Source organism: Terrapene carolina, unplaced genomic scaffold (assembly GCF_002925995.2).
Source record: "Terrapene carolina triunguis isolate 2854851 unplaced genomic scaffold, T_m_triunguis-2.0 Scaffold236, whole genome shotgun sequence".
Classification (NCBI taxonomy): Eukaryota; Metazoa; Chordata; order Testudines; family Emydidae; genus Terrapene; species Terrapene triunguis.
In genome coordinates, this window is record NW_020664587.1 from 13,701,211 (window position 1) to 13,729,083 (window position 27,873).

Consider the following 27,873-nt stretch of genomic DNA (forward strand, 5'->3'; position numbering starts at 1 on the left):
GTAGCACGATTGACAAACTGAGCAGAGATGTAACTTAAAGATCACCTACATTTATCCATTCTGGAGGAGTTGTGGGAAACCAGATTCTTTAAGATTCATTAAGATATTAAAAACTTATCAGAGGATCTGGTTACAGCATTATAACCCTCATAGTTAAGACTGCTGTATGGTAGAGAGAACAGAACTGTATATACAGTGTTCCCAAGTTTTATTTGCCTTGCTGTATGCACAATTTAGTTAAGATAGATGGATTTTAGTTAACCAGGTGCAAAGACTGTATGAACTCAGTTGATTTGCAAGTCACTTTTAGTTTAAACTAGTACAAATTTGCATGTAGACAAGCCCTTAGAATCCTGGGCTAAAGAAGCAGTACTTGGTGGTGTAGTCTAATAAAGTGGACATGTTCCCACTGTGGACTAAAGGGAGAGCAAGCTCATTTGATTAAGGATCTGAACCCCTGTTCCCAGAGGTGATTAACTCATTGTATTACCGGTGATCTGAGATTCAACAAGAATATAAAGTCAACGGATGTTTCACTGCAATGTTTTATTAAGGAATTTACATATACACATGATAAAGTAAACCAGGTACGTCTCACTTTTTTGCTTACGCTGATGAAATCTTTCAAATGTATGCTTGCTAGTGAGGTGGCTGTGAAGGACAAGAAAAACCTGCCCCCTCGACCCTCCTTCTATGCTTCAGTATCAGAATGTCAAGAGAAAGCTGGGGGTGGGGACTACACAAGAACAAAACAGATATGAAAAAGTATAAATTAGGATGTCATGGTCATTTTAAAAGCGTAAGAAATACTTGTGATGGGCTCTTGGCCCTCTATAAATTAATTATCTTGGTTAGTTCATTAAAAGGTTTTTTTTTTTTTTTTTTGGTTTGTTTTAAATTACATCAACACCACAGATTAGACAGAAAAAGCCACTCTGAAGAAGTGCAAGTTTCACATTCCAAACACAGTGTGCGTCCCATCCTGTGTGACACTCCTGTTTGGTCACAGGAGGGGTCTTCAACATGACTTTGGTTCCAATGAAGATTGACTAGCCAAGCACAGCGAGGCCTCAGCTCCAAAGAACGCCACAGCAAAAGAGAAGAACAGAGGTGGCAAGACTTAGGATTTGGGTTGGATTAAAATCCAGTTCCTCAGGGACTTTCCCTTATCAAACAAAAACCCACCAGTAAAATTTTATTTAAATCTAATTCCCAAAAGGCCTGACGTGCAGCCAGTAATGCAATTCACAGCTACCTCAATCGTCCCTCCCCTGAGATGCCCAGGAGAAAGGGGAGACCAGGCCCCCAAGAGCATTTGCATTTCACTGTGCTGAATGCAGGGGAGCTGAAAGTGGTGTTCTGGTCTCTGAGGTTTCCCTGTGGTTTTGACAGTGAAAAGGAAGAGATGGGTCTCAGTTATGGGGAAAACAAAGATTCAGGCTGAACAGAGAGCCAGAAACAAACCCTGAATGTCTCGTGGAGCAGTTTTAAAACAGAACAAAAGGCCAAAAAAGTGGTCATAATACTGGGAAGGAAGGGGGTTATTTCCACATCTGAGAGCTGAGGGTTTGATTGGTTCCCTGGGCACTTCCTCCGCCCATTGACTGTCCATATCCCATCATGCCATTAGCTCCATAAAAGTTCATCCCAGCCATCTGCTGGGTCATCTGAGAAGGAAAGGAGACAAGCTGGGTCAGGGAAATCATTTTAACACACAGCAGGGAAAAAAAAAAATCCAGGCCCCAATCCAGGAAAGCACTTGGTACATGCTTCAAGTTCAGCACATGGGATAGTCCAATTGACTTTTATGGGACTACAGCACATACTTCACATGAAGTACGTGCTGGAGTGCTTTGCTGGATCCAAGCCTTAGAGGGGGAAAGGCAGCGAAACCAAAAGTAAGGTAAGGAGTTTGGTTCTTTCTGCTTGACAGCCGTCTCCAGCGAGAGACTTGAATAAGAAGTGACAGCTCAATCTAATGTATTTTGCTGAAACAAAAGGCCAAAGACAAGGCAATCGTCTCATTTCCTAGGGTATCCTGGAGGCCTGACTGTTGCATACAATCTAATTAAGACAGAGTGAAAAACACCCTAATTATCCCAGAACGGAAGCATCATACCCTGCCAACTTATTAGGAAATCAGATGTAACACAGGCAAAGGGGCTTAGAGCGTAAGCCTGCAGGAAGATTCATTTGGAGCCAGGTCCCCACTTTGCAGTTCTGGGCAACCTGGTACTCATGGAATAACTATCAGTGCGGCCTAGATGCCAGCAGGGCACAGGCAAGAGTTGTGAGAGCTTTCCCATGGCAGCCACTCAATCTGCTCCTGCAACCCCTCCCCCCATTCCAGCTCTGGGCTGAACTACCGAGCTCTGGGCTGAACTACCGAGCTCTGGGCTGGAGCACGTTTATTTCAGTTCTGAGATTTGGTGGGTGGGGTTTTACCAAACTGCACAATGGTTTTGCAATTTGGACCACCACAGAGAAAGCTCTGATGCTAAGCAGGACACGACAAGTGAACAGAATGGGGCTTAGGTGCCAAAACTCCTGGCTCTGCCAGTGTCCTAAGATACCCTGGACAAGTTTTAGCCTTTCCATCCCTCCGTCTGCCCATCTCCAAGAAGGGATCCACCTTCCAGGGTGCTGATATCGTTAGTTTCATGTCTGTGAAGCATTTTAAGATCCTCGGAAGAAAGGCAAACACTAAACATTGATCTGAGCAGGAACAAATCCCTCTCACCTGCGCAATGTTCCACTGAAGCTGCTGAGCTGGCTGCACGCCATACACTGGCTGTGGTACCCCGGCCATGCCAGCAACATACCCGGCCTGCTGGGCTGCCATCATTCCATTGGGGACGCCAATGACAGCCGTCTGCATGCCACCCACGTATCCAGCCGGGATAGCCATGGGGGTCACCATCCCTGGAGCTCCTGGTTGGGCCATCATTCCTACTGGGGGGGCCATCATGCCGCCAATCATGCTGCTGGGTGGGGCGACACCTGGAAAGCCAGTGTACGCTGCAGGGTATGCCATCTGAGCTGGGGCCATGAACATTGCTCCTGGAATAGGGCAAGAAGGTAAGTGGCTAAGGGGGGAAAAAAAATACACTCAATGCTGATTTTTAGGAAATTTGGGTTTGGCTGACATGCCTTGAGCAGAATTGCCACACACTTATTTGGTATTGCAATAACTGAAATGGGTCCTTTGAAAAGAAATCTAGGGCTGGCCGACTGCTAGTATTCTGCAGACTGGGGTTCCAGTTCTGGGCCATTAGTCCCCAGGCCAACACACACAACGTAGATGCAGCATATTCAATCCCTTGGACAAGTTCCGCAGATCACCATGACTCCTGAGCAGGGAGCAGAGCACCAACTGGATCCAAATGTAATCCTGTCGGCTGCAGTTCTGGGGAGGAGGGGGCATTAAAGGATGCAAAACGGGATGAATAAAACTCAAGGACTGGAAGATGCAAGAAATAGTCAGGGGAGGAAGCGGCCTCCATGAACAAAAAGGCTCCTCTTATTAACTCTTAAGGTGCTGAATTGCAGTTGCACTGCAGTATTGTCACTGCATAGCGATACCCTGGCGAGAGCGAGGAGACAGCACGAGCATTTGAAATGCAAATATGAAGAACAGAGGTATCAGACCCACTTGGAGGACAGGGCAGAATTCCCCTGTCATTACTGCCCATGGACTGGGGGGGGACAAGTAGGTCTACATACAACTCGCGATCCACAGCAGAACTCCACTATGTCAATGGGAAGCTTGCACACAGATCAAGGGGCCCATATGCAGGGACGAAACGAGGGGTTATTATTCAGGACCTTATTATCCCATTCAGTATGGATCAGTGAGAAAAATTCTCCCCTTTAAAGCCACTGCTCTATCCGCTGTGGTTTCTTTCCCTCTTTTGTGAATCTCCTGCTCGTCCCGCTTTTCTCCATTTCCCTCCCTAAAACACATGATATCCCTCATGCCCTTTCCAATTCCACCCACTGAAAGGATCAGCAAGTGAATAGCTACTGCTGGCAATGAAGTAGAGTTGATGCTCTGATTAACAGGAGACAAGGGAGTCCACACCCCTAAAACTGCCTGGCTCACACTTGAAAGGTTTTCTTCACAACCATGAGGACTAGAAGATTTTTGTTTTAAAAAGAGAACTTAGAATCTGGACAGCCTGAATACATTCTGCAGGCTACGTAAATACACCGTGCAGGCCAGAGCCAGCCCATGGATTGTACATTTTACACCCCAAAACAAAAACGGAATTCCTCAAGGAATATCTGCCCACTTGTAACAGGTCTCACATTAATCCAACAAGGTTGCACTAGAAGCAATTCAGATCTGTCAGTTTAATGCTCTCAGGACATCCCAAACAGTGGCAGAAGCTTTTAGCTCGCTCCCTGCCTCCCCCCATGATGTGCAGTACCTTGGGCAGGCATCTGGGGAGTCTGAGAACCATACAAGGAAAGAATGGAGTCTTTAGAGAGTTGTTTCTTTCCCGTTTCCTCCACTTTACTTCCTGGCTCAGGGAACAGGTTCAGGTTTTCAGGAACAGACCCAGCGCTTCCAGCTGTTGGCATAGAGCCAGTGATCTGGGGAGAAAAAGAAGACCGTGATAGGCTCATCTTTGTGAACATTGAGGATGAAAACATGCAGGTCTTCTCCACGCTCCATGTAGTCACCTAGCAGTGTTTGGGGAAGCCGGTTACCACACACTACTCACCTTCTTGGAGTCAGAGACTGAGTTAGATTCCACGGAACCAAAGAGATCTAGATCCTTCTCTAAACTGCTACTGGGTCTGCCATTTGGGATAGTGCTTGTCACAGGAGCATCTGAGAGACATATAAAGGTTAGACGGCTAATATGGCTACCCAGCCTTCCTGCCAGCTGAGGTAAGGTGGTGTGTGGTCCACCAAATAAGCGGCCACGTGCAGCGATTGCAGATTAAGGCAGAGCCCTACGTGACCCGAGCGGCCCACTGCTTGGCTCTTTGCTTCACTTCCCCACCCAGTGCAGCAAACTTCCTTTTGGTACAAAAAGCATCCTGCCGTATGCTGAGCCACCGCCACCCCTCCTGAAACTCAAAGCAGCAGGAGCATGTGGAAGCAAATGATTGCTGCACATGTTGTGCTGCTGCGCAGAGAACAGCACATGAATATTTCTGCTGCAATGTCAAGTGCTGGAGCTGCATTAGGTGCACTGACGGGCTTTGCTTCAGCTACTCTTGGGAGTTACAGTTCCCTCGTTCACCTGCAGCAGGAAAGCAGCACTACACATCTTATTAGAACTCACGTGTTTCTATTCAGAGCCCTTCACAGATCAACATCTGCGGCATTCAGAGGCACATTCTGCCCCAGAACTTGATTAGGAATCACTGAAGCATGGATCTGTAGCACTACGGTTTGCAAACGTGTAAGAATTTTATGCTGGCAGGAGTGCCGCCTGCACAAAGCTACCCAAAGGTAACCTGCAAAACGTTTTGTAAAACCAGAACAGCAGCAAGGGCAGGAGTGCTCTGCTGGTGCCTAGGGTCATCTGACATCAGTTTTAGGTGGCATATTGATACTGGAATAAAGTTTTGCAGGGAGGATTATGCCCCTCTGAGATAGAAAGTTGACTTGTTTAGTTTCACTTATATTTAGATCCCTAAAGAATCAAACTGCTTGGAAAGCTAAAATTACGCCCATAGGCTATCTCTATGCTCCAAACGACATCACAAGAGATGGCATCTGTAATAGGAAAAATGTTTGCGTGCTGAATGCTCTAGATACCATAGCTCTAATCCTTCCCCATTGTAATACAGCATGCTAAAGTGGATTAAAAGGATTTTTATTTAAATTGGATTTTTTTAAATTTAAGTTAAATACAGTTTCCTTTTAAAATAAAACATTTAACATTAAATTTGAAATAATGACAAGCTATATTAAGGCCTAAACTTATCTTAGTCTATTAAAGTCAATTACATAAAAATATTCAAGCATGTTTACTGCTGAAGTTTTAAAGAAACTGAAACCACTGAACTGGGAGAAGTCACTGGTTAAGCAATTGGAACCAGAGTTGGCTAAGGCAGCTTTTGACAGAAGTAGCCTCTTCTGCAGGTACAGAGAATATTTTCTTCATTGCAGTTCATTTAGTTCAATGACTAGTTCATTGAAAGTTGAGAAACTGACTGGGATTTTAAAAAAGCAGGAAAAAGCAGTCTTCCCCGCCTCCCACCTTCTAATCTGTGAATAGACGAGGATGAGAGCTACTAGTTTTAAAATCTTGAAGGACATGACGACCAGAAACACCGCTCAATACACTAGCTACAGATACTGCCTTTGTTAAATAAATCAGTTTAAATAAAAACAGCCTTAAACGTGCTGGATAATTTTTTCTAATAAAATGTAAAAATTAAGAATCTGAAGAAATGTCCGTTAAGCTGCAATTGTTTAAATAAGTGCGTATGCTTAAATGTTTATAGCTATAATGTAGCCTCCAAGTTAGCAAATAGTACCAAATTTAGTGTAATGGCTATATTTAATTGCAAGTCAACATGTTTGAATGATATCAACCAATAGGAATCAGCCTCTCTTTAGGAAAAGAGCTGAAATGCAGATGCAAAACAAGATTACAACTGATGATTTAAATCAAAGTTTCCAGTGAGCAGATTTAAATCACTGATTGCAATCATGATTTGTATCAATCCACCCTGGGATAGCTACCGCCTTCTCAGAGGAGGCTGCATTTCAGCAGTGCCACATGTATAATATGAAGCACTCTGAGATACTTGCCAATATGCATTCTTGTACCTTTAAGAAGAGCCTAAAGTCAAAGATCCCCTTCCTGCATCGTTATGTCCGATTTTCCAGTTAGAAAGTTCCCTTCACCTTAGGGAGTGGTGGGAGAAGTGAGCTTTAAGGCTGCTCTAACCCAGAGAGACAGCAAGTATTCACTGAAGCAGGCAGGCACACTCATTCCCAGAGGCCATCCGGCTATTTACTTCCAAAAAGGTTGTTTGTTTTTCCTTTTATTTTTTTTTTGGGGGGGGGGGGGGGGGAGGAGGGGAAGAGGGGGGGTAGGAAAGAAGGAAAAAAGAAAGAAGGAATTTAGATAGGGGAATATAGTCTACCATAAGAAGGCAAAGGATTATGGTCTTTAGCAGCTGCTACCTACCTATGGGCACCACATTTAAGACCATTCTGTACTACTCAATACTTTTCAGATTGTTCCAAAGCATGTGACTTTCTCTTACCAAGTCCTAGCAGGTCCATTACAGGTTCAGTAGATTTAGGGGGACTTTTTCTTGGTGGCTGCATTTCATCTTTCTTTTGTGGCTTAAAAAAAAAAAAAGAATATTAAAACCCAGAAAGCTTGCAGTTGTTCAAACCTTCTACTTAACCTTTGTGAAAAGGGAAAAGATAAGGATTCTGGGCTTGAATCATGACTGCATTGATTCAGTTCAAATGGACAGGGTTACACACTTTGAAAACCGAAGTTAAAGCAGTGGTAAGTCAGGCTCAGTTTCCTACAAAAGCAAGTAAACGAATCTAACAGAGTTCTGTTCTTGTATCTTGAACTGGGATATCTCTTCTGCCATACTCAAACAAAGTCTAATAATTAATAAATAAATAATAGTACTAGACAAAAGTCATTAGATCTAGTTACTTATCTAAAGAGGAAAGATAGGGCTGTATCTCTAATCACTGCTGACAGAGATCCCGATTCAGCTGTCCCTGGACAGCTCAGAGTCCCATATACTTTATACATTTTATGTAGAATCAGCCAGAAAGAAACTTAAAGCTTCCCAGTATTTGCCCCTTCTACTCTAAACTATTGCCAGCTGAGACTTGATATTACTTCATATGTGAACATGCAAATCTTGTATCTTCAGAAGACCCTGAGCAGGATCATAGAACCATTGTGGTATAAAGAGGTTTAGTGTAAACACTAGGATTTTCTGAAACATAATATCCTGTTCTAAGCCTCCAGAGGACCATCTTGCATTGCCTGTCTTGCAGTTAATGGGAAGGACAGTCAAGACACACAGCTTATCTTGAAAAGAAACCTCCATGTTTGTGAACATTTGCCCAGTACACACTCGGAACTTCAACTGATAACCCATGCTCCAGCTACACTCCTGCAACTACGTATGCAACTTATCATTTAAGTGACAGGCATTATCGCTAAAGAACAGGCATCAGGACTGACAGCCAAAGATGGAGTTTGACTGCTTGCTTCAGCTATTCTCTTTGCCTTTGTCCTGGAAGTAATTGCAATAGCGTTAAGATTCAAGTGGAGGAGCATTGACCCTAATTGGAAAAGGATTAGTCTTGTGTTTTCAGTTTCCATTACTGAATACAAATGCAGGTTTTAACATCAAAATAAGCGGCTTGTGGTATACCAAGAACCACTATACAATTCAGTTTCTTAGCTAGTAAAATGCACAGTTAGCCAGATGGGAGAAGAATAAGACTAGGTCCCTTGAAAAAGTCATTGTAGGGTTACACAAAATTAGATATCACATGCCTGTACTGTAAAGAAGGGAGCTAGAATCCACCACACACATATGGGGGGTGGGGGGGGGGGGAAGAGAGAGAGGAATGTGGAGAGGAATGGTACAAAAACAAGGATTTCATTGTTTTGTGCAAAGTAAACTGATCCAGGAGAGACGAGCAGCCCTTATTTGGAGATGAAGTGCCATAAAGACTCATTTCTTACTGTTAAATTAGGGGTCTAAGCTATCAACATAGGGCTATAGTCACGAGATAAACCATGACAAGACAGGAATGGGAGAGAGGAGACAAACATAGAAATGGCAACTGGGATTGAGAGCTGTCCGTAAATTGTGGGGGAAGGATGAACCCCTCTCTAAGCACCCGGTATTGCCCTGTTATAGACAAGACACTGGAATATACGGAGCACCAGCGTGATTCAGTGCATTCACTTCTTAATAGGAAGAGAGACCAGAAAAATCTCATGTTTCCATAGTAAGCTGTACCACCTCTACTACACTTGAAAGACGCCTGTATCTTTCCAGATAGACCTTTACAATTGACCCATGACAGTCCTTTTTGCCTTACCATTTTCACTTTCTCAAAGATAACGGGTTCCAGTTTCTTCTCTGATGCTGACTCACTGTTCCTTTTCCATTTGTCATCTTTTTCTTTCTGTACAAAGAATCAAACAGAGGTGAGGGTCAAAGCTCAGGCCATAGCAATGGGGGAAGTTAAAATAAAAATAGAAATCTAGTTTTTCCAGGCAAGTTCGTACTGAACTGCACCTTTTACCAACATGAAAAGCAGCAGCTAATAAGGTAACTACTTTGGCTTATAAACACCTCCCCTTACCCAGCAACCAATTTTTCCCAGTGCCTTGGTTAAGAGTTTAAAACCAGTTTTGCCATGTGTACACATGGTAACTTAGATCTGTAACAGAGGATACAACTGCAGAATGGCCATGAGAGAGTCCCTGCTTTTGGAGAATGAGTAGAGTTCCAAATAGTTAAAATTCCCCAACACAAGAGAAATCCTTCCAAAATTGAAAATACAGGTTACTCAGTTGCAGGTTGAGGAATAAGTCAAAATGGCCAGTCCTGTACATTGTCAGTTGATGGTTTTGGAGACAATTTAATGGTAACAAGTAAATTCAGGATAAGACAAAGATATCAGGGGAGCGTTTACAAGCTTATGATTGGTCTTCTACACAAGTTCTTAGGAACGAGAGACTAACCCTAAGTGCACTGATGTCAAGGCTTCGATCCATGTATTTCTTCTTTTCATATTTGTCTCTGATAAAGCCCTCCACGGCTCTGCAAGAGGCTGGTTAAGGATGAATGACTCAGAAGTTAAAGCTGTCTATATAGACACATGTTAAATAGTTCTACAAAATACATTTTGTGACCACAAAATAATGGCAGTTTAAGGAAGTTCTCTTGCAACAGTAATTTTATTTTTGTTCCTTTAAGTTAGTGTCAAGATTGTCAATGCTAAATATACTCCTGAAGCGAGTGGATGAAATGATTAGATCTAGTTTACTAAAGTGATATAAACACGCTGCTGGGGATAGCCAGAGCCATGAGGCCACTATGTTAACCCTCTGCCTCAGCAAGTGTGCGCTTTGCTAGAGATTAGCCCGTGTCAGCCTTCCTGCCACACCAGTCTGCCTTCCTCACCAGCAAACAGCCTGAACCTCTACCAGTCTTAACCTTGCCTAGCAGTGAACTCAGCTGTGTCTCTCTGCAATACACAGTCCTTTTCACTGTACATTCACAAAAGATATTAAGTTTATTGCTCCTTTAAAGAGTCAATACATTGCAGCTCAACTGGTGTTTGACAACTACTCAATCACAGCACTGCACTGGTTTACAGTAAAACACGTTTATCAAACAAAAAGTCATAGGTTTACGTGATACCAAGACAAAGGGTTACAAGCAAACAAAAAAGTAAAAATATGCTTTCTAATGGCTAACACCTAACTTAAGCTACTGTCTTTGTTCAAGGCAGTTTCCTCACCAATCTTCCTTCCCAGCAATGGCTGACTTGCTCTTAGCCGGGATCCACACGCTATCCAAGGTGCTGGCTTTCCTTGTCTCCTCAGGTGACATTTTTATTAGAGCAAGTTAAACAGTCATTTCTTGGTCCATTGTGGCAAGATGCCACAGTCCAGTAAGCTTTGCTAAAGACCAGGAGCGATACAGAAAGGAGTTAAGTACAGCGTTACTAGCAAAGGCCACACTGCACTTTAAGAAAACTGCACAGAGTAACTATTAGGGAAGTTTACAATAAAGATTAGCATTTATCTAGTCACTTGTTAGCACCACCACTTAGTAGCATCTAACCCGTGCACACATGCCTTACAATCCTGCATTGGCACGAATCATTCTGAGATACGGGATCCCACGTATCTGAACGTCTGTCTACACAGCAAAGAAACAAAAAACCTCACAGCTGGCTCATGCCAGCTGACTTGGGCTTGCATGGCTTAGGCTGCAGGGCTGTTTCATTGTGGTGTAGACTTCCAGGCTTGGGCTGGAGCCTGGGCTCTAGGACCCTGCAAGGTGGGAGGGTCCCAGAGCCCAGGCTCCAGCCTGGAAGTCAACACAGCAATGAAACAGCACTATGCCCCTGTGGTCTAGGAGACCTTCTCTAATTTAAAGTGTTCCGACATTTTCAAAAGGCGCCGAACACTTGCAGCTCCCACCAGCTTCAGTGGGATCTCGGAGTGCTTGGTGCTTTTGAAAGTCAACCCTTCAGTTTGTTAGTGAACTGACAAGGCATATGCCATGCAAAGGCTTCAAGTTGTAACAGACTGGCTTTACTTAATTCTTATACTCCACAGAGCTTAGCAAGGATCACTCAGAGCTCATCCATTGAAGACAGTAATGTACCAAATCTGACGCACTGCACAGAGGGTGTCTAGCTAGGAACCTGTTTTCATGGCTGACACTCAGGCACAAAGATGAGCAATTGCCCTCTTTGAGAGAGGCTTTTCATCTTGTTTTTAAAGCCTCCTATATCCCCAAGTAGCAAGGAAAGAAAGGATACTGGTCTGTCTGAGGCCGCCTGAAGGTCTCTGGCAGGTAGGCTTCATAGAGACGATTTGCCTTTCTGTTTCCCATCTCTTGCATACACTGCAAATCAAAAGAGAGAGATCGTAAGCCATTTGTTTCAGCATATGAAAGTTCTGTGATACAGACCTATGGTGCAAGGCCGCCCTCCAATAGTCTTAAACTCCTCTGTTAAACTAGCAGAAGTATTTTTAGACAGATCTTTGAAGCCTGTTCTGTGCCTTTGCGGCACACTGAAAACCCAAATATTGAGAGCTCTCAACATCACTTAACTGGAATAAACGGAGTCTTAAACTTTTGAGCAGCCAGAAGACCCTGTGGATTTGAAGCTTTGTTGCACAGGAGGGATGTTTTCATCCTTGGGGGAAATTTCATACTCAGAACGTACAGAAGGGAAAACCCCATCAAGTCAGACAGTGTATCCCCTGAGCAGTGCAGGACTGGTCCTTTCATCCCCAAGACTCACCATTTTCCTTGGGAGACTATTCTGTAACTCAAAGCCTGACTGGTAAAGTTTCCCCTGATAGTCAACCTACACTTCCTTCCTTTTATCCCATGCCATTGCTCTAGTTCCACCCTATGTAGCTCTCCCTCACCAGCATTTACATCCTTCCATATATTAGGGTTGTGCCCGACTTAAGTTTAGTCTTTCCTTAAGTCAGTCTTTCTAGGTTGGAGGCCTTACTAGTGAAGGCATTATAATGTCCAAGAAATAAGCTTTGAGATCCCAATGAAAGGGAAAATAGCTGTAAGACTTGAGAATTATCTAGTGCTAGAGTTTATGAGTGGAAAATAAGAGCTGGCTGAGCAGAGGATTCCTACTGCAACAGCTGTAGGGCTGACCAAACCCAAACGCGACACACCAGCGCATGAGGGTGCGTTCGTGCCTGGGCAATGAGACACCTTTTCAGGCTTGGCTAATTTGTGATCTCCCTTCTGTACAGCCCAAAGTAGGTGAGGCAGACCCAGCAACGCCAGAGACAAGTGCATGCTTATCTAAGCAGTTACTTGTTTCGGACAAATGTTTTATCAACAGAACCAGAGCCGGTTTTTACTCAGGGAAGTCTGTCTCACTCTCTACAGGCCATTATTTTAATCACTCAGCTCAATAAAACTAGTGGTGTTTTGTGTGGTTTTTTTAACCGTATAGGGAGGAAAACTTTTATGATCATTTTAAAATCTTTCACTCTCCCTCCACTGGACTCTCTCAGACAGTTTAACGTGTATTTTAAGATTTACTGAATCCCATTCAGCCAGAGCAGCAGTTCTGTTCACATTATATGGTCCAGCTTCATTTTTACTTGTATCTGTTCTTGAGTCCACTGGTCGAGATTGACAGATTTCACCCTGGATATGTGAACTCCTAGATTCCGGTGGATCCCAGCACAGCGAATACAAATGAACACGCCAATATTCCAGGATGCCCATCGTGGCCCTGCAAAAGGACATCAAAAGAGGCGGTCATGCACATGTTCATAAATCCCCATTGCCACGAACAATCTCTTATGAGAAACTGCACCAAGTGAACTGTGGATTGAAGATTTTGCATTTTCATCTAGAATGGAAATTGGGATTAGACACTAGCAGTGTGTTCTCTTAAAAAGACAGGTCCAAGTATAAGACTTAGGGAACAAATGTTTTATGTTTCTTCCTTCCCCCTCCAATCTGGGTTATTTGTGTAACAAAACAGAACCCTCTCGAAGTGAACCCAGAATAATCCTGGGGTGCGGAGAGAGGATGCACTGCAAGAACAGCCTTTCGCTTAACCCCCATTCTTTTTAAGTGACCTTTTCGATATCTTGCAGCTAGTGTCCAGCCACTAGAGCCATCCTGGAGGGTGGTTTCGAAATCTCAATTTAGCATGGAGAGAGACAGTCAATGTTACTTAAGAGCCCGATTTCTGTATCGGACTATTTGAGTTCGAGTTATTTGACATTAAGAGACTTTTTCCTCTACTCCTAGAAAAAAAACAAAATTTATTGTATGAGATCTAGCCATGTTGCTTAGGTTACAGCAGAAGAGGAGTACAAGACAGCAGTTTATTCATTCTCCTGATTCCAATAGCCTGACTGATTCTCCACCTTAGGCAGAGTGAATGGAAGTTAGGGTTGTGATCAGAGAGAGAAGTCGATACACAGTTTACTCTTCAGTCTTTAGACAGTTTTGATTTTAGATGCGAGGTTAACATGCAGCTTTCAACAGACAGGAGAGCTCCAAGGTTTGGAAGAAGGGAGGTCATGCTGGGGAAAAACAAGGGAAAGCTTTACAAGTTTAATTTCACTCATTGTAAACTAGAAGATTAATCTTTCTGTGAAATAAGCATGGAGATGCATTGCCAAGTGAAATACAGAGCTTCGTGGACTGCTACTTATCGCCACCAGGTGGCATTCACACTACTGTTCCCATCCCAACTCCCCACCAGAAAGATTAGCATTTGAAATTTCTGACTATCACTGCCGGCATGAAGTGATCAGGCCAGTTTCAAGGCACGAACGACTCCGGAAATAACTTTCCTTTGCTGAGCACAGCCAGTTCTCCAAAATCCACAGACGGACTTGACCTGAGTTCCAAAGGCCTGCTGAATATTTACAAAAGCCCAGATAGCCTACAGCTAGTTTGGTTTGCAAACTGTACCTCATACAATGTAAATTCACACGTAATATCAAGGCTGGCAAGCCAAAAAAGTGATCAACTGATACAGGCATGCCTTGGAGCATTTAGCGTAGATACCCAGACACTTAACAACACCACCACCTGCTCAAGGAATTCAGGAGTAGACAGAAGGCAATAAGGGAAAGTTGTGTAATTTTAGAAAGCAGAAGTGTTCAAGACTTGCATGTACAGTTGCGTGCCAATGTAGCTATTTTACTATTTAAAACCTTTTATTTTTCCTCCTCTTCTGGTACTTCTAGTAATGCTAATGCTCTTCAAAACTTAGCGAAAAAGTTAACAAGTCTGGGCACACAATCAGTGCTAAACCTTGGATCAAACTCAATGCCCTCCCTTCTCTCCTGAGAATTTTCATATCTATTAGGTTTATTTAAGATAGAGTGCATAAATAAGAATTGGAAGTTTAAAAATAAATCAATTGAAAGATCAGGATTCTGAATGGAGACACATTCCATGTTTAAACCAGACTAAATTTAGGATGTGTCTTTTATTGGCCCAACTGCTGTTGGTGAAAGAGACAAGCTTCAGGTCTGAAGAACTCTGTATAGCTCAAAAGCTTGTCTCTTGCCAACAGAAGTTGGGCCAATAAAAGATATTACCCTCACCCACCTTGTCTCTCTAATATATGGGACTAACAAAGCTACAACAATGCTGAAAACAAATTTAGGACTACCAATCATACAGAGTTTATTGGCCCACCCTATATCAAATGATGGATGCAATACAAGATCAGGTATTTTACTTGCTCCTTAAAGGAAAGTTTGCAAAATTCTCCTCATCCTGGCCAAGCAGAGCTATGCTAGAAATAATGGAAGGTATCTTCCACTAACAAGTGAACAGATTAGCACCTAACAGATGACAGCTGTTGAAAATTAACACCCTCTCCTCCTGAATCTGAATTCCAGAAGAGCCCGCTGAAGTAGTTTCCACTTGGAATTAAATGAAGCATATAGAAGTAGATCACTGAGCATTTGATTTCCCATTTCTCACCCCTGCAGGAAAACATTAAAAAGTAGGCCTCGTATACACTAAGTGTTTTATTGGCCTGTCTGAAAGGAGTGATTTTTTTTTAAACCAACACTTATGCTAGTATAAACTGCTTCTTTCGCTTTGCCAAGCTGGAATAAATATCAGTACAAGCCCTTTTATACAGGGCATAACTGCACCTACACCAGGGGCGTTTGCTACTTTAACTGTGACAACATAGTAGCAAAACTTAAGTTTAGACAATGTCATAGGTCTGTGCCCCTAGTAGTTGCTAGCCCCCTTTCAATAGTTTAGAGAAAAGGGAAGATTATGCTATAGGTGTGTACCATTTTCCAGACAGAGGAAGGCAGAGGTCCTGCCCGGAAGAGCACACAGTTTTAGTCACTGAACTCCTTTCATTTAGAAGACTGCAGCGTACGCTTTTAGATAAGGGGCTCGTCTCCATCAAGACATTAACTCCCATGCATCTGGTTAGAAAGCACGACTTGCAAGCTCAGCGGAGATTCAGGAGGAAGCTTGTCAGAGGAAGGGGAACTCATGGAGAAAAATCCTTCAGAAGATGGAAGTTCTCACCATTGTTAGAATCAGCCTTCAGGGTTAGCAGCATTTCCTTGTTCTCTGGCCTCCCCATGCTCACACACTGACTGCTGTCAACCAAGCAGGACAGCAAAACACAAGCAATATGGAGGAATTTACCCCACAGTGAGAACACAGTTTGAAAACCACATATCCCGAAAGGAAAGTTAACGTTTTCAGCTGACATTGTATGGTTTAATTAAAGTTCTAAGGACACTGCATAGGAAATCTCAAGAGAACAATGGTAGTGTAGACTAAACTCCCTCTTTAAAAAGGCCATTTCTGGACTTCCGCAGGAAGTACTTGTTGAGTTGGGATGTAAACACCTCAATAATGTGAAGTGAAGTGTGCTTTTGACACCCAATAGCCATCACACAATAATGGCATAGAAGCACCTACAGTGCACTACGGGTACATTATTCAGGAAGAAAAGCCCGCAACCCCTTTGCAGTAGGTAAGTATTCTGGTATCAGAGAAAGAGGCACTCAGGTAAGCGACTTGCCGAAGGTGTTACAGTAGTCAGCAGTAAAACTAGCAAGAGACCCCTGCAATCCCAGTGCCCAGTTGCCAGATTTACAAGTGCCTCTTATTTAATAAAAACTGTTCCAATTATAGATTTCATTTTTATGTCTCATTTCAGACAGTTCTAACTTTGGGACTAACTTTGCTCAATCAAGTTAACTACCAGGAATTATTCAGGGTTATATTTAAATTAAACTTAAACCCTAGGCTATATTTAGTGTTTACAGGACTAAAAGGATTATAGTAAATTAGATACTACATCGGGGCCTCTAGTTACTGTGTCCCATGGTGCTAGTAAGGCCATTTCACCTTCTATACGATTAAACCAGATGAGAACAGAGTGCTCTTGTTGGCAGTACCATCTGCACTGATCTATCTCCCTAGCTCATCATTTTTGAGTTTCATTTAGGAGGTAGGATCAGAAACAGCTAGGACTGGGTATTAAAATGACAGCCGTCTGCCACCATATTCTGAGTTTCAAGCTCGGGAAAAATCCAGAAATAAAACACATACAGAGTTGAAAGTTTAGAAGCATTTTCTGCTAATTGACATTTTCTAAATTAATACCTAAGCTATAAAAATCCTGTTAGTTGCCAACATTTTTGCTTGGTAGCAGCAGATGCTGTCATCTGAAGTAACAGAACTGTTTCCCCTCTTTTGTTGCTAAGAGCAGAGAAACTGACAATGAAATGAGACGAGAAAGAGAAGCAAATGAAACATCAGGTGTCCCAAGAGGGGGAAAAAAATGCAGGTCAAAAAAGCAAAGCAGAAAGGTTACTAGAAAAACAAAGATGTTTTTCTACTTTTTAGAACTAAGGCTAACGTTTTGATTCAAATGCATTGTTAGGAACGTTGATGTCCCAATACTATTGTGATGGAGTTATAAGCGTATACAGACATCCCAAACACACAAAGATGCCTAAATATTTTATCAAACCTCCATTGCATTTTCCCTCCAATCCTATGAAGACTGCAAAGCATGTGAATGCAGGGTATACACCTTAACCTTTGCTCTTTATTGCATAAAGCAGGAATTGATTAGTCTTCTTGTAAGTTCGCATATTACATCAAGATAATGTTAACTCTTCAAAGAGAAGGAAGATGATTTTGCTCCCCTTGGGCAGAAAGGGCAATGCTGTAAACTGAATGGCCGCAGTGTGCAGGAGAAACTGTCTGCTGAAAGAGCTGGGATGGGTTGACACAGGCAAGGCTCAGTACAATGGAAAAAGAGTAACTATAAAAATAAAACATTAGTGATTAGGAGAACACAAGCATCAGCCTGTCAATAGCAATGCAAGGGCAGCTTAGACTTGCACAACTGAAGCAGTGGCCACACAGCAAACTATAAAGTGCCAAAGGATATTAAAATTAATGTCAATCAGTACCCTTCCTTCTCAGGTAATAAGGAACATGGAAGAAAGTACATGACTTCTTGCTTGGGAGAGCCCTTGTGTTAGCAACAAGGCCAAGTTTAGGTTGTTCTGAACAGCCTACCCTTTACGAAATGCTGGGCAGAGTCCAGCTGTCCAAACAAAATGGAGTATGACTATGCAAGACTAAGTATATTGCCCTCCACATCCTCACTGATCATTCAATTGCAACAGTCATTACTTACTCCTTCAAGGCTAATAAAGGTTTTTGTTTTGATGTTTCTAATTTCCATGACATACTTAGCTTTGCAAACATTTGGGGCTAAGGTTAGCCCACTAATGTAAATGCAAACAAGCCTTGTACTTCCCCATGCAGATTTCTGTAATCATGGGATCAAAAAAGAGGAAGTTGTTCACATGAAACATTCAGCTCTGAGAAGATGTGCAAGAGAATATTATTTATATTCTGTACTTCTAGTCAATTTCAAGAGTGCTGCTCCTGTTTATACAACTTGATTAGACCTGCAAAAGCCCCTTTATAAGCTGGGGGTTCAGAGAATATTACACAACAGAATTAGGTCCTACAAGAATTTAGTTTTTAGGAAACTAGAGTATGCAGAAATTTAAAACTATCCTACATAGTAAAATTAGACTGGTGACCTTCAATTTCAGTGGGGAATTTAATGCTAGAGGCATAGGATTAGATACGTTATGAACAAAGAAATTAAGACATACAATATTTTGGGATAACGCTTTGCTTTTTCTACCTTAGACAAACCACTTTTTTCTAGGATGCAAAATCCCAGCCCTGGAAGCATTTGTCAACATAGCCACAAGAATTGCTAGTATGCCTCTCCTGCAGCCTTTATCCACCCAAATACTTCCTACTAATTGATCTGTGTGCAGTAAGGACAGGGGTGGGCAAACTTTTTGGCCCGAGGGCCACATCTGGGTATGGAAATTGTATGGACTTGGCACCTGTTAGAGCCAGGCATACTGCACTCAGATGCTGACTAGTTTTCCCCCCCATATACTATCCTGCACGACCTCACACATGCTAAAGTCCCTGGAATCTCCTAAATGGAGACTGCTAAATTGTTGGAGGCGGAGAAAGAATTACGGCGAAATTGGCAATTTGGCATTATGCTGATTAGGGAAAGGGAACCGGATCAAAATGGAGTGAGATATGGCTAAAGGAAGCCTGTCCATACCCACTTATCCCTGACTACGCCCCCTCCCTTGATAGCTGGGAATACCAGAGGGCCTCATTCTTGACCCAGGGATGGGTTGCAAGGAAAGCCACTTCTAGGAGTGAACACCTAGCTTGTAGGTATCTCTATAGTTCATTCAGTCCTTGGTAATCCCAGAAGAGGACACCACAGATCCCAATTAGTCCTAGGTGCGAAGGGGGATGTGGACCACTAGACTGACCAAGTTTCCCGTAGGATAAAAAGCTACTACTAGTGGCATGGATTTGAAGCCTTAACCTAGAAGGATAAAGGCTCCATGTTCCTTTACCAGTCTTATCATTCAGTGCCCAGCCTTCATCAAAATGCATACTGACGACAAATTAAGAGTTGTGCCAGATATTGTTTTATAAAAAAAAAATATATATATATTTAACTCCAACACTCTCCTTCACACATAAAACACCGAGGCACTATCCAAGTGAAAGAACTGCTTGTACGTAGCACTTTTCCCAGAAGGCTCCTTTAAAAAAAAAAATCCCTTTAAAAGCTCCCTAGCTAGTTAAGTTTCACACACATTTTACTGGTTTTTATCATTTGCCATACACGGAGACTGCCATGTAGAGGGAATTTTCATTTTTAAAATCCTAGAGGGATTCACTCTTTGCCCTCCTCTATTCAGCATACGGCATTTTGGCTCAAGCTGCTTATGCAAACTTCCTCTGTAATAACCCTGAAGGCATTTATGAATAAGCAGAAATTGGCTGCAGAGAAGGGGAGGGAGAGAGGGAGGATGAGGTAAAATAGATGCTTTCATGGGACAGGAAGGAGAGAGCTTAGCTATTCAGCTCCTAATGAAATAATCTCTGTGCGCACAATTGTTCAACTTGCAGGCTCCCTGCCTGCAATTACTCCGGCAAAAGCCCAGCTGTAAGAGGGAAATGTGCTGCAAGGACTGAATGATCCATGCCAACGCTATTGCATGTGTTGAACTAAGACATCCTGCAAGCATCTCCCTCAACAGTATGTGTGGGAGAGACTATGTGGGAAATTGTTCAGGCTGTGAGACAGAACCCAGTACGAAGACACCCACATCAGCTAGTACAAGCCATCACTGGTAGCCAGCTGGAAACTTTCAATTGAGCTGGAACGGACAATAAATTCCCCCTCCCCTGTTTTCCAGTCAGCCAACTGATGAACTGTAAGCCTTTATTAAAAAAAAAAAAAAAAAAAAAAAGAGTCCCCAATACTTTCCACTGACTTATAATTTCTCTTCTGGAAGTGATATTGCGTAAGATGACTTACTGGAATTCACTCCCTTCAGGGGAAGTCATGTTCCGGAAGACTTGATGTTATGGACTGCAGCTTCCTCTTGGATTCCCCAGCCCACACGTGAAGACACTCACACTGCATCAGTCTGGTATGCAGTAAAGTCTTTCTGTGTTTGCCCAAGGGTCTCAAGAACTCGGTCACTGTTCTACAAGGACAGTCAAGGCAATCTCACCAGCTTCCCACAAAGGCGCTAGATGAGTAAACTATGTCCTTAATGCAAGCCCATTAGAATTTAGGAGTCACCCTACATTAATTGAAAGAAACATACTTATACAAGTCCCTCCCTCATCTATGGATAGTTGGTTTGAAGTATGATGTGACCCATGGTCAATTGGAGGTAGTGACTCTTAAAATCCAGATATCATGGAACCCAAGCATAGGGACCCCGAGAGGTCATCTAGTCCAGTCCCCTGCCACTATGCATCGCACAAAGCAGAATCTCAACTCCCGTCTTCTCTTGCATAAAGAGTGAATTTGCTGTTATATGAGGAAGCTAAAGCAGAAGAATCCCTGTTGGCAATGGGGTGAGCCAGGGATACTTTGGAGACTGAATAGGCCACTCGGGAAGTTGGCTAAAACATCTAGAAGCTTGGCTTTAAGAAGCCACTCTGAGGAGCTCTCTTCCTTCGCAGGTCACCTTTAAAAGGATTTTTTTTTTATATTGCACAATTGTCACAAAATGTACCTACTGGCACATACAGCATCTGCCCACCATTAGCAGGATGATACAAGACTGAATGAGATTTTACTCAACCATCAAAAGTTGTTCCAGGTGCTAACACTTCGGAGCACTGCCTTATGCCAACTAATCGAGGAATGACTAGTTTACTAGCAGCATGAACGATTTGTTCCACCCCAAATATCGTGTAGGGAGCCTAGGCGCCTAACTCAGGCTTTGAGAATCCCAGTGACTTTCTAGACACCTAAAAATTAGGCACCGCAACGCTCAGCATAGCCATGCCTAAATTCCTTTGTTTACAACAGGCTAGATTTACAAGTGTGTAATTCACTATACTTTAACAAAAAGACGTTAAGAAACTGAATAAATATATGTTAAACTACAAAATTCCTTTAAGTGCACAGATATATGTATTTTCCTGGTAAGTAAAGAAAGTACCAAATTTAGTTGCAAATCAATATACTTTAATAGTTATACCCATGAGAATGAACCTCTTTAGGAAAACTAAGTATAAATGCAATATGAGATTAAGAAATGCAATGATTTCAATCAGATTTTAATCCACCCTGGTTGGATCTAGTGTCAAGAAGGGCTAATGGGGAGAGTTGGGCAACATAAGAGCGAGATTCAGGGCTTGTCTGTGGAATTTATAGTGTGTGCCAGCAGGATCTATGCAGGCCAGTTAGAATGCGCACCAACGTGTTGTGCACTAATCCCCACCACACAGCTGTGCGTTACTGCACTGTGTAGATGAGTGGTAAGATTCAGAGACGTGGTTTTCCATGGACTAGTTGTTTATGCAGCATGAGGAACACTAAACAAGTCCCATTTGTAGACCAGATCCTTGTTTGCACATATATCTATCACGTTTCACACCTTGTTGACATAAGGGACAAAGTTTGGGAAGACAGTTACTGGACAGCTGCTAATTTGAAGGTAAATCGGTAGTTTTCTCTGCTGTTTATAACATACATCCTAGGTACTCCTTCACCATCCCCTCCACCAAAGAAAATCCTTCACAGAAGTTCCATGTTCAGATTTGTTGGCGTTAACACGACAGTTGGTTGAAAGTTTCCCTGGTAACGTGAGGAATATTGGTAACATTCTGTCATGAAGAGCTCAGCCCACGACTACAATCTTTGCAGAATCAATCAGAAATATTACAAGAACTCTGCTCCACTGACTTATTCTTTATTGCATCTGTATTTACTTAATCTTAGGACAGTGGAGCTGCCAAGTAGTAATTCTGGCTTCCTAAAACAATTGCTAGTACAGTCAGGAATCTCTCCCCTCAGGGTACATGCACACGGTCATGTGCAATAATGCATCCGATTTTGTATAACTGAAGGTCTCAAGCAGATCGAGCCAATGACATGGTTTATAAAGAGAATCTTGGAACAAGAACAAATTCCAGTTACCAAGACTGAAAAAGACAGGTCAGAAGCTGACAACCAACCAGGGGTTAGCGATGCTAGAGAGTTTAGTTGATAGGGGTTTAGTTGATAGGGGCATTTTTTTCCACCTCAGAAGAGGCTTCAAAAATTTTAGACCAAAAGAAGTGACTCAGCAGTTAGTGGAGAAGTTGGATTAAGCTGCACTCATACTTCAACATTTCTGCTTCATTTACTTGTCAAGTGGCAATAGTTCCGTCTCTTCACAAGTATTTGTGCATTTGGCATTGTATACAGGCCTGTCTCATCTTACGCGGGAGTTCCGTTCCGCGGTTAGCGCGTAAAGCGAAAACCGCGTCTAGTCAAAATTACATTGAGTTGAATGGCGGGCGGAATCGCCCGCACTAAAAGTACAGTATTAAAATTGTTATTTTTCCTTTTATTTTTTTGCCGACCGCGTAAAGCTGAAATCGTGCATGTTAAATGTGCGTTAAGATGCGACAGACCTGTACTGCTATCTAGTGAAGCTATGCACCAGTCCTCTAGCGTCACTATATAGGGATTCAAGCACTCAGAAGTACACCTCTGGAAAGATTTTTAGCAGCTCACAGGCATGTGTCTAGTGCTCCCCACACACCTGTAGTCGTCACACGTGGGTTTGGAGGTGGTTGGCCGAACTGAGCCAGACAGGTTCTTTTCCTTGCTATTGCAAGTGGAGGGAAGCAAGAAGGGGCTGTTGCAGTTCAGACATTTCCTGGTAAAGATCTCTACTGTATTAGGAATGTAGCTTCTTCCTTTGATTTTAACTCTCATCCAATGCAGCCTTCCTATACAGACTTCATCAATAAGGTCAGCCCTTCTATCAGTCACTCCAGCTCTGAAGACAACACATTGTTGGTGTGTGTTTGAATTCAGATTTTAGGGCACTGAGGCAGTTTGATGACTTCTCCCCTGCTCAGTTCTGGTGCCCAGAACCACAGCTGTCCCTAGCTACTCGGAAGGGCAACTGCCGGCCAAGTCTAGCTCAGCCTCTGCAGCCCCAAGTTGGAGCATTCTCAGTTATGCTGTGGAGACAGGCATGAACAGTTCAGTCTATGCATAGGAGCTGCTCAGTACACACAGAATCAGAGAATTCACCTGCCAAAACTCTAGCAAGTTTCTACTGAGCCTGCGTGAAGTTTTCAAGGAGACAGCAAAAGGCACAGACACCAGGGACCTGTCAAGTTTCACATCCTTGCTCCAAAGCATGGAATTGCTAGAGCTTCTCAACAAAAGTTGATTTTTTTTTTTTTTTTTTTTTTAAACATGGGCAAAGTGTATTTCCCTAATCTTGTTCTTGGAAACAGCTGAAGTGTTTTAGCTAGAATCTCCCCACAAAAAAGTCAGCCTTAGGCAGACATCTGGTACGGAAAAGTTCAGCACAAATTGTTTAAGTTTGGCAAAGTTATCAGCAACTGAAAACAGGATCTTATAATGGAGAGCATTGTGCAACCTTAAGAGGGGTTGCTACCAGTTTCACCTATAAATAGAGGATTCTGTCCCTAATCACAGGGGAGAAAGCATGTTCCAAGGATCAGTTTTGTTCCAGGCCCATTTTTTTTTGTCCTAAATTTCAAGGGACATTCATGAGATAAGTGCTATTTCTGATCAGTCTTTCCTTCCAGACTAAAGTTGAGTTATGGGGTTAGTTTTTGTTCTCTCTTAGTCTTGATAACCTACTTGTATTAAGAGGGATTATCTTTAAAGAGCAAAGATGCTGGGGAGATAAACACCTTCACAAAACCACATACCAGTGTGACATCTCAAGTAATTCATCTGGCTGTTACTACAGTAACCAACCACTATTTTTACTTAAATTGTAGTGCAAGTTTCATGAAACCAAGCAGAGTGGTGTATTTTTACAAAAACTGGGCACTCAGTCATTTGTAAAACTGAGCATCATAGTATTTACATCGTATTTAAATGTTGTATGAAGATGACTTTAGCCATTAACATTCAGAAACATCAATATCCCCCATTTTACAGATGGAAAGAGTCACAGTGACTTGCCCAAGTTCACAGACAGAGATAAGATTAGAAGGCAGGATGTTTCTGTCTAGATATCCACTGCTCAGTGCATTATAATCCCACCTGCCTCTATTTCTTTCCCCCCAGGTTTGCATAATTAATGCATCTGTATGCAGCACAGAGATATGTTCCAGGTTCTCAGGTCTCCAGACCTCATTTCTGAATGACGCTGCTGCTATCTCCAACACTCCTCTCACCATGCACAGCTACTTCCAAAGTAGTTTCCCCTCTAATGCTGATCTTTCCATACCATTTCAACTGCAAGGACAGCCAGTCCAACCTTCTCTTGGATCCATATTTGCTGCTGCCTGCTCAAACACAAGAGTAAGGCAGATCTCGCGTTATAATTGTGTCCCCACCAATACTGACAAAAAGTCTCTTTAGCGTATAGTGGCAACTGCTAGAATAGTAAATGCTGTTGAAACGTGATTCTAAGAACCCTTTTCCTACAGAATGATCTTGATCAGATGTAGCTTTATCTGGAAGAGGACAGTGTGTTCACACGAGTTGTATTGCTGTACCTAAACCACTGTTATACCTATTTCATTCTGTTGCAAAAAATGATGCCCAGCAGGCCATCATTAATTCTGCAGTTCTGAATAATTTTAAAGTTTACCATGAGTGGATTTGCTCATTCCCCCCGGTTTCTAACCCTGTCACTTACAGTGATTGTATAAGAAGCACAAAAAGAGGAAAACACATTCTTGATTGTTCAGCTTAAGATGCTGCAATTTTCAAAGGCAGAAGTACATTACAAAAATGTCATGCTGGGGAGACTTACTGAATACACCAGTATATACCCTACATACATCAAGGTCAGATAACATCTACTAAGTGGAAAGAGGATGTGGGTTTAAATTAATCCAAGAATTCTTCACCAGTTTCAAGCATAACATGTTGTAAGAATTCAAAAGAGAATGTTAACTCACTGCAGGCAGCTGTAATTGTAGGCAGGCCATGCAGATCACTGCATCTGCTATACAATTCTGTGTAAAGGTCTGCTGACACAAGTCTTAACACACAAGAGGAAACTCTGGAGGGCTTATCCAGGGCCTCATCATGCAAACACGTAGCTTCTAAAGACTGTTCTTAGGGAACCATAGGTTAGTTCTCTCTTCACCACAAGCAGCTATTACACAGGGCAATTTAAAGAGAAGACGCCATGCACATTGCCCTTACTGAAAGAGGAAGCTCAACTGTGATTCAAGCAACTTTAGACAGTGGTTTAGTAGGGAAATTCCATTATTCAATAAAACCCCCAACATATTTAACATTAACAGTTGTTTGGCAGAGTGAGAAAAACTTATGAAAACCTGCTTCCACTTCTGGTTGTACTTTAAGCCCTCTCCTTCATACCTGTCACCATACCTTCACCACTCTTGCTCCAACCACACTTCGGACCACTGTCTTGCCTTCTTTGTCTTTCTAACTCAACGACTTCTCCCCTCATCCAATGCCTTTAACAGCCTCCCAACTAGCATTCACCAGATTCCATCCCTTTCTTTCAAAAGCTACTTGAACTACTTATTCCATGAGTCATTCTAGTTATGACAATGATGTACTTGCTTTGTAGCTTCATATTGTTTTCCTGCCTTGCACTTGCTCTAGATTCAGCTTTTTAGGAGAAGAACTGGTAACTTGTTTGCCACATTTCACCTATTACAATGTTGTATCTAAAATCCAACACTGGGTTCCTGTACTGCCCATGCCAAAAGTGCCGCAACTGAGAAGATATTGTGAAGTTAGTCGGTCTCTTTACCTTTATTACAAACACTACTTGATATATTTAGAATGTAGATATTTTAAAATCTTACTTTGCATACACTTCTCGGCTTGTGAGTACAGGGTTATCAGTTTCTTTTCCTGGTTCTTGTGTATTAGCACAATATTTGTATTGCTAACACTGCAAGGCAATGTTTAAATACAAAAGAGAAAGCTATTTGAAATATTAGAAAGCAGTGAACATTTTTCCATTAGTGAGGCTTAGAAAAAAAAATACTTAAGAACCCCATTAATTTGAGCCCAATAACTTGACAGTCACTCTATAAGCAATACGGAGAACATCATAAGCTAAGTATGTCCATTCAATTCCAGTAATTAATATCAAATACTAAGGACAGAAAGAAGCAAGATCTTTCAAGACAGGCTTTGCAAGTCAAGTGCAGCTTTTAACCAACACCGTTAACATTCTGCATTTGTACAGCACATTTAATCAGCACTGTATGTACTCAAAAATCCCCAAGAAAAAACCTCTGTCTTGTAATTCTGGATGAGGAAATACTGAGAACAGAGAAACCCTGACCTAGCTCTGTATGTAGATCTATTTTGTGTTAGAGTCAAGAAATAATGCACAGGTAAAAAAAATTTGCATCTAATTGGCAATGAGTTATACAAGAGGGTTGGACTTCAAAACGGAACTCATGGCAGAGCTCCCATAACACACAGGGGAGGGGTACTCAGACAAACCAAAGGAGGAGTGCGGGGCAACCTTCAACTGATGAGTGGATGCAGCAGAAGTTGCATAATGGTCATCGATGGGGTACTTCACTGTGGAGGAACCTGCAGTTCTGCCATCAACGATACCGGATCCAAGGAGCCTGTGGGAAAGACGGGGACTGGAAGAGTAGAGGGGAAAAGTTTGGGAGAGGGAAGAGAGTCAAATACAGTATCTGCATGTTGTAAAAGTTCAGCGTTAAGCTTCAGAGAGTTAGAAATGCATAGAAGCTCCTTGGTTCTATTTAACAGCAATTCTCAGTGCCCACATTTGCCACCTATAATAGTTGGAGACATTTAACACGGACTAGTTTAAAACAAAAAGGTTTCCAGTCCATTCAAATCATGGAGTCTGTATTGTTGCCCAGATTGAGACATCCCTCACACACTTGTACTTCACAATTTTACGCTCAACGTAACAGTTTCAAATCCCCACACCTCCCAAGCCATTCAATATCTCCGTTGGTCAACGTGTTTTGTCTGCGTAGGCAGGTCATGCCATACAACTCTGCTCTCTAATTACGATAGCAACACAACTATTTCCCAGAAGACCAACGGCGACAGCAGCAGTGCACAACAGATGGAAGAAACCTCACCTGATGGTCGGGGAACGTTTTAATGACTCATTTATCAATAAAAAAATTTATATATATATTTATATTCTTAAAAGAATGACAACCTCACAGTTGCAATTCAACTTGAGTGGAAAACTTTTCTTCCCATGGTTCCAATCTGGCAGTCCAGTAGGCAGACACAGCTTTTGAATAAAACCCCACACACTTGGTTGGGAAGCAGATCATAGCCTGTTTTGGCAGCATCCTTTTTACGCAAGTATACCCAGCTGTCACTCATGCAGCAAGATGAGAAGAAATCCTGAGAAACGGGGCTTTTGGGGGCAGAACCCTGTGAGCAGCACCTAGTGCAACGAGGTGCCAGTCCAGAATGGGGTCTTTGAGAATTAATATTAGCATTGTGGTCATGCCTAATAGCTGCAGGTGTGTAGCCACTAAACCCAGTGACCTAGAGAAAATGTTAGCAAGGCAGAA

General features: G+C 42.4%; 1 protein-coding gene across 1 annotated transcript; it reads right to left on the reverse strand.

The window, feature by feature from the left end:
• Positions 1-527: 527 nt before the first annotated feature.
• SMAP2 (small ArfGAP2) lies at positions 528-26,821 on the reverse strand. The gene is made up of 10 exons (XM_024199258.3): positions 26,801-26,821; positions 12,855-12,988; positions 11,531-11,616; positions 9,717-9,795; positions 9,068-9,154; positions 7,240-7,321; positions 4,728-4,837; positions 4,431-4,596; positions 2,741-3,060; positions 528-1,667 (listed from the first exon to the last, which is right to left on the reverse strand). The coding sequence occupies exons 3-10, from the start codon at positions 11,611-11,613 to the stop codon at positions 1,542-1,544; spliced, it is 1,053 nt and encodes a 350-aa protein (XP_024055026.1). The 5' UTR covers positions 11,614-11,616; positions 12,855-12,988; positions 26,801-26,821; the 3' UTR covers positions 528-1,541.
• Positions 26,822-27,873: the final 1,052 nt, after the last annotated feature.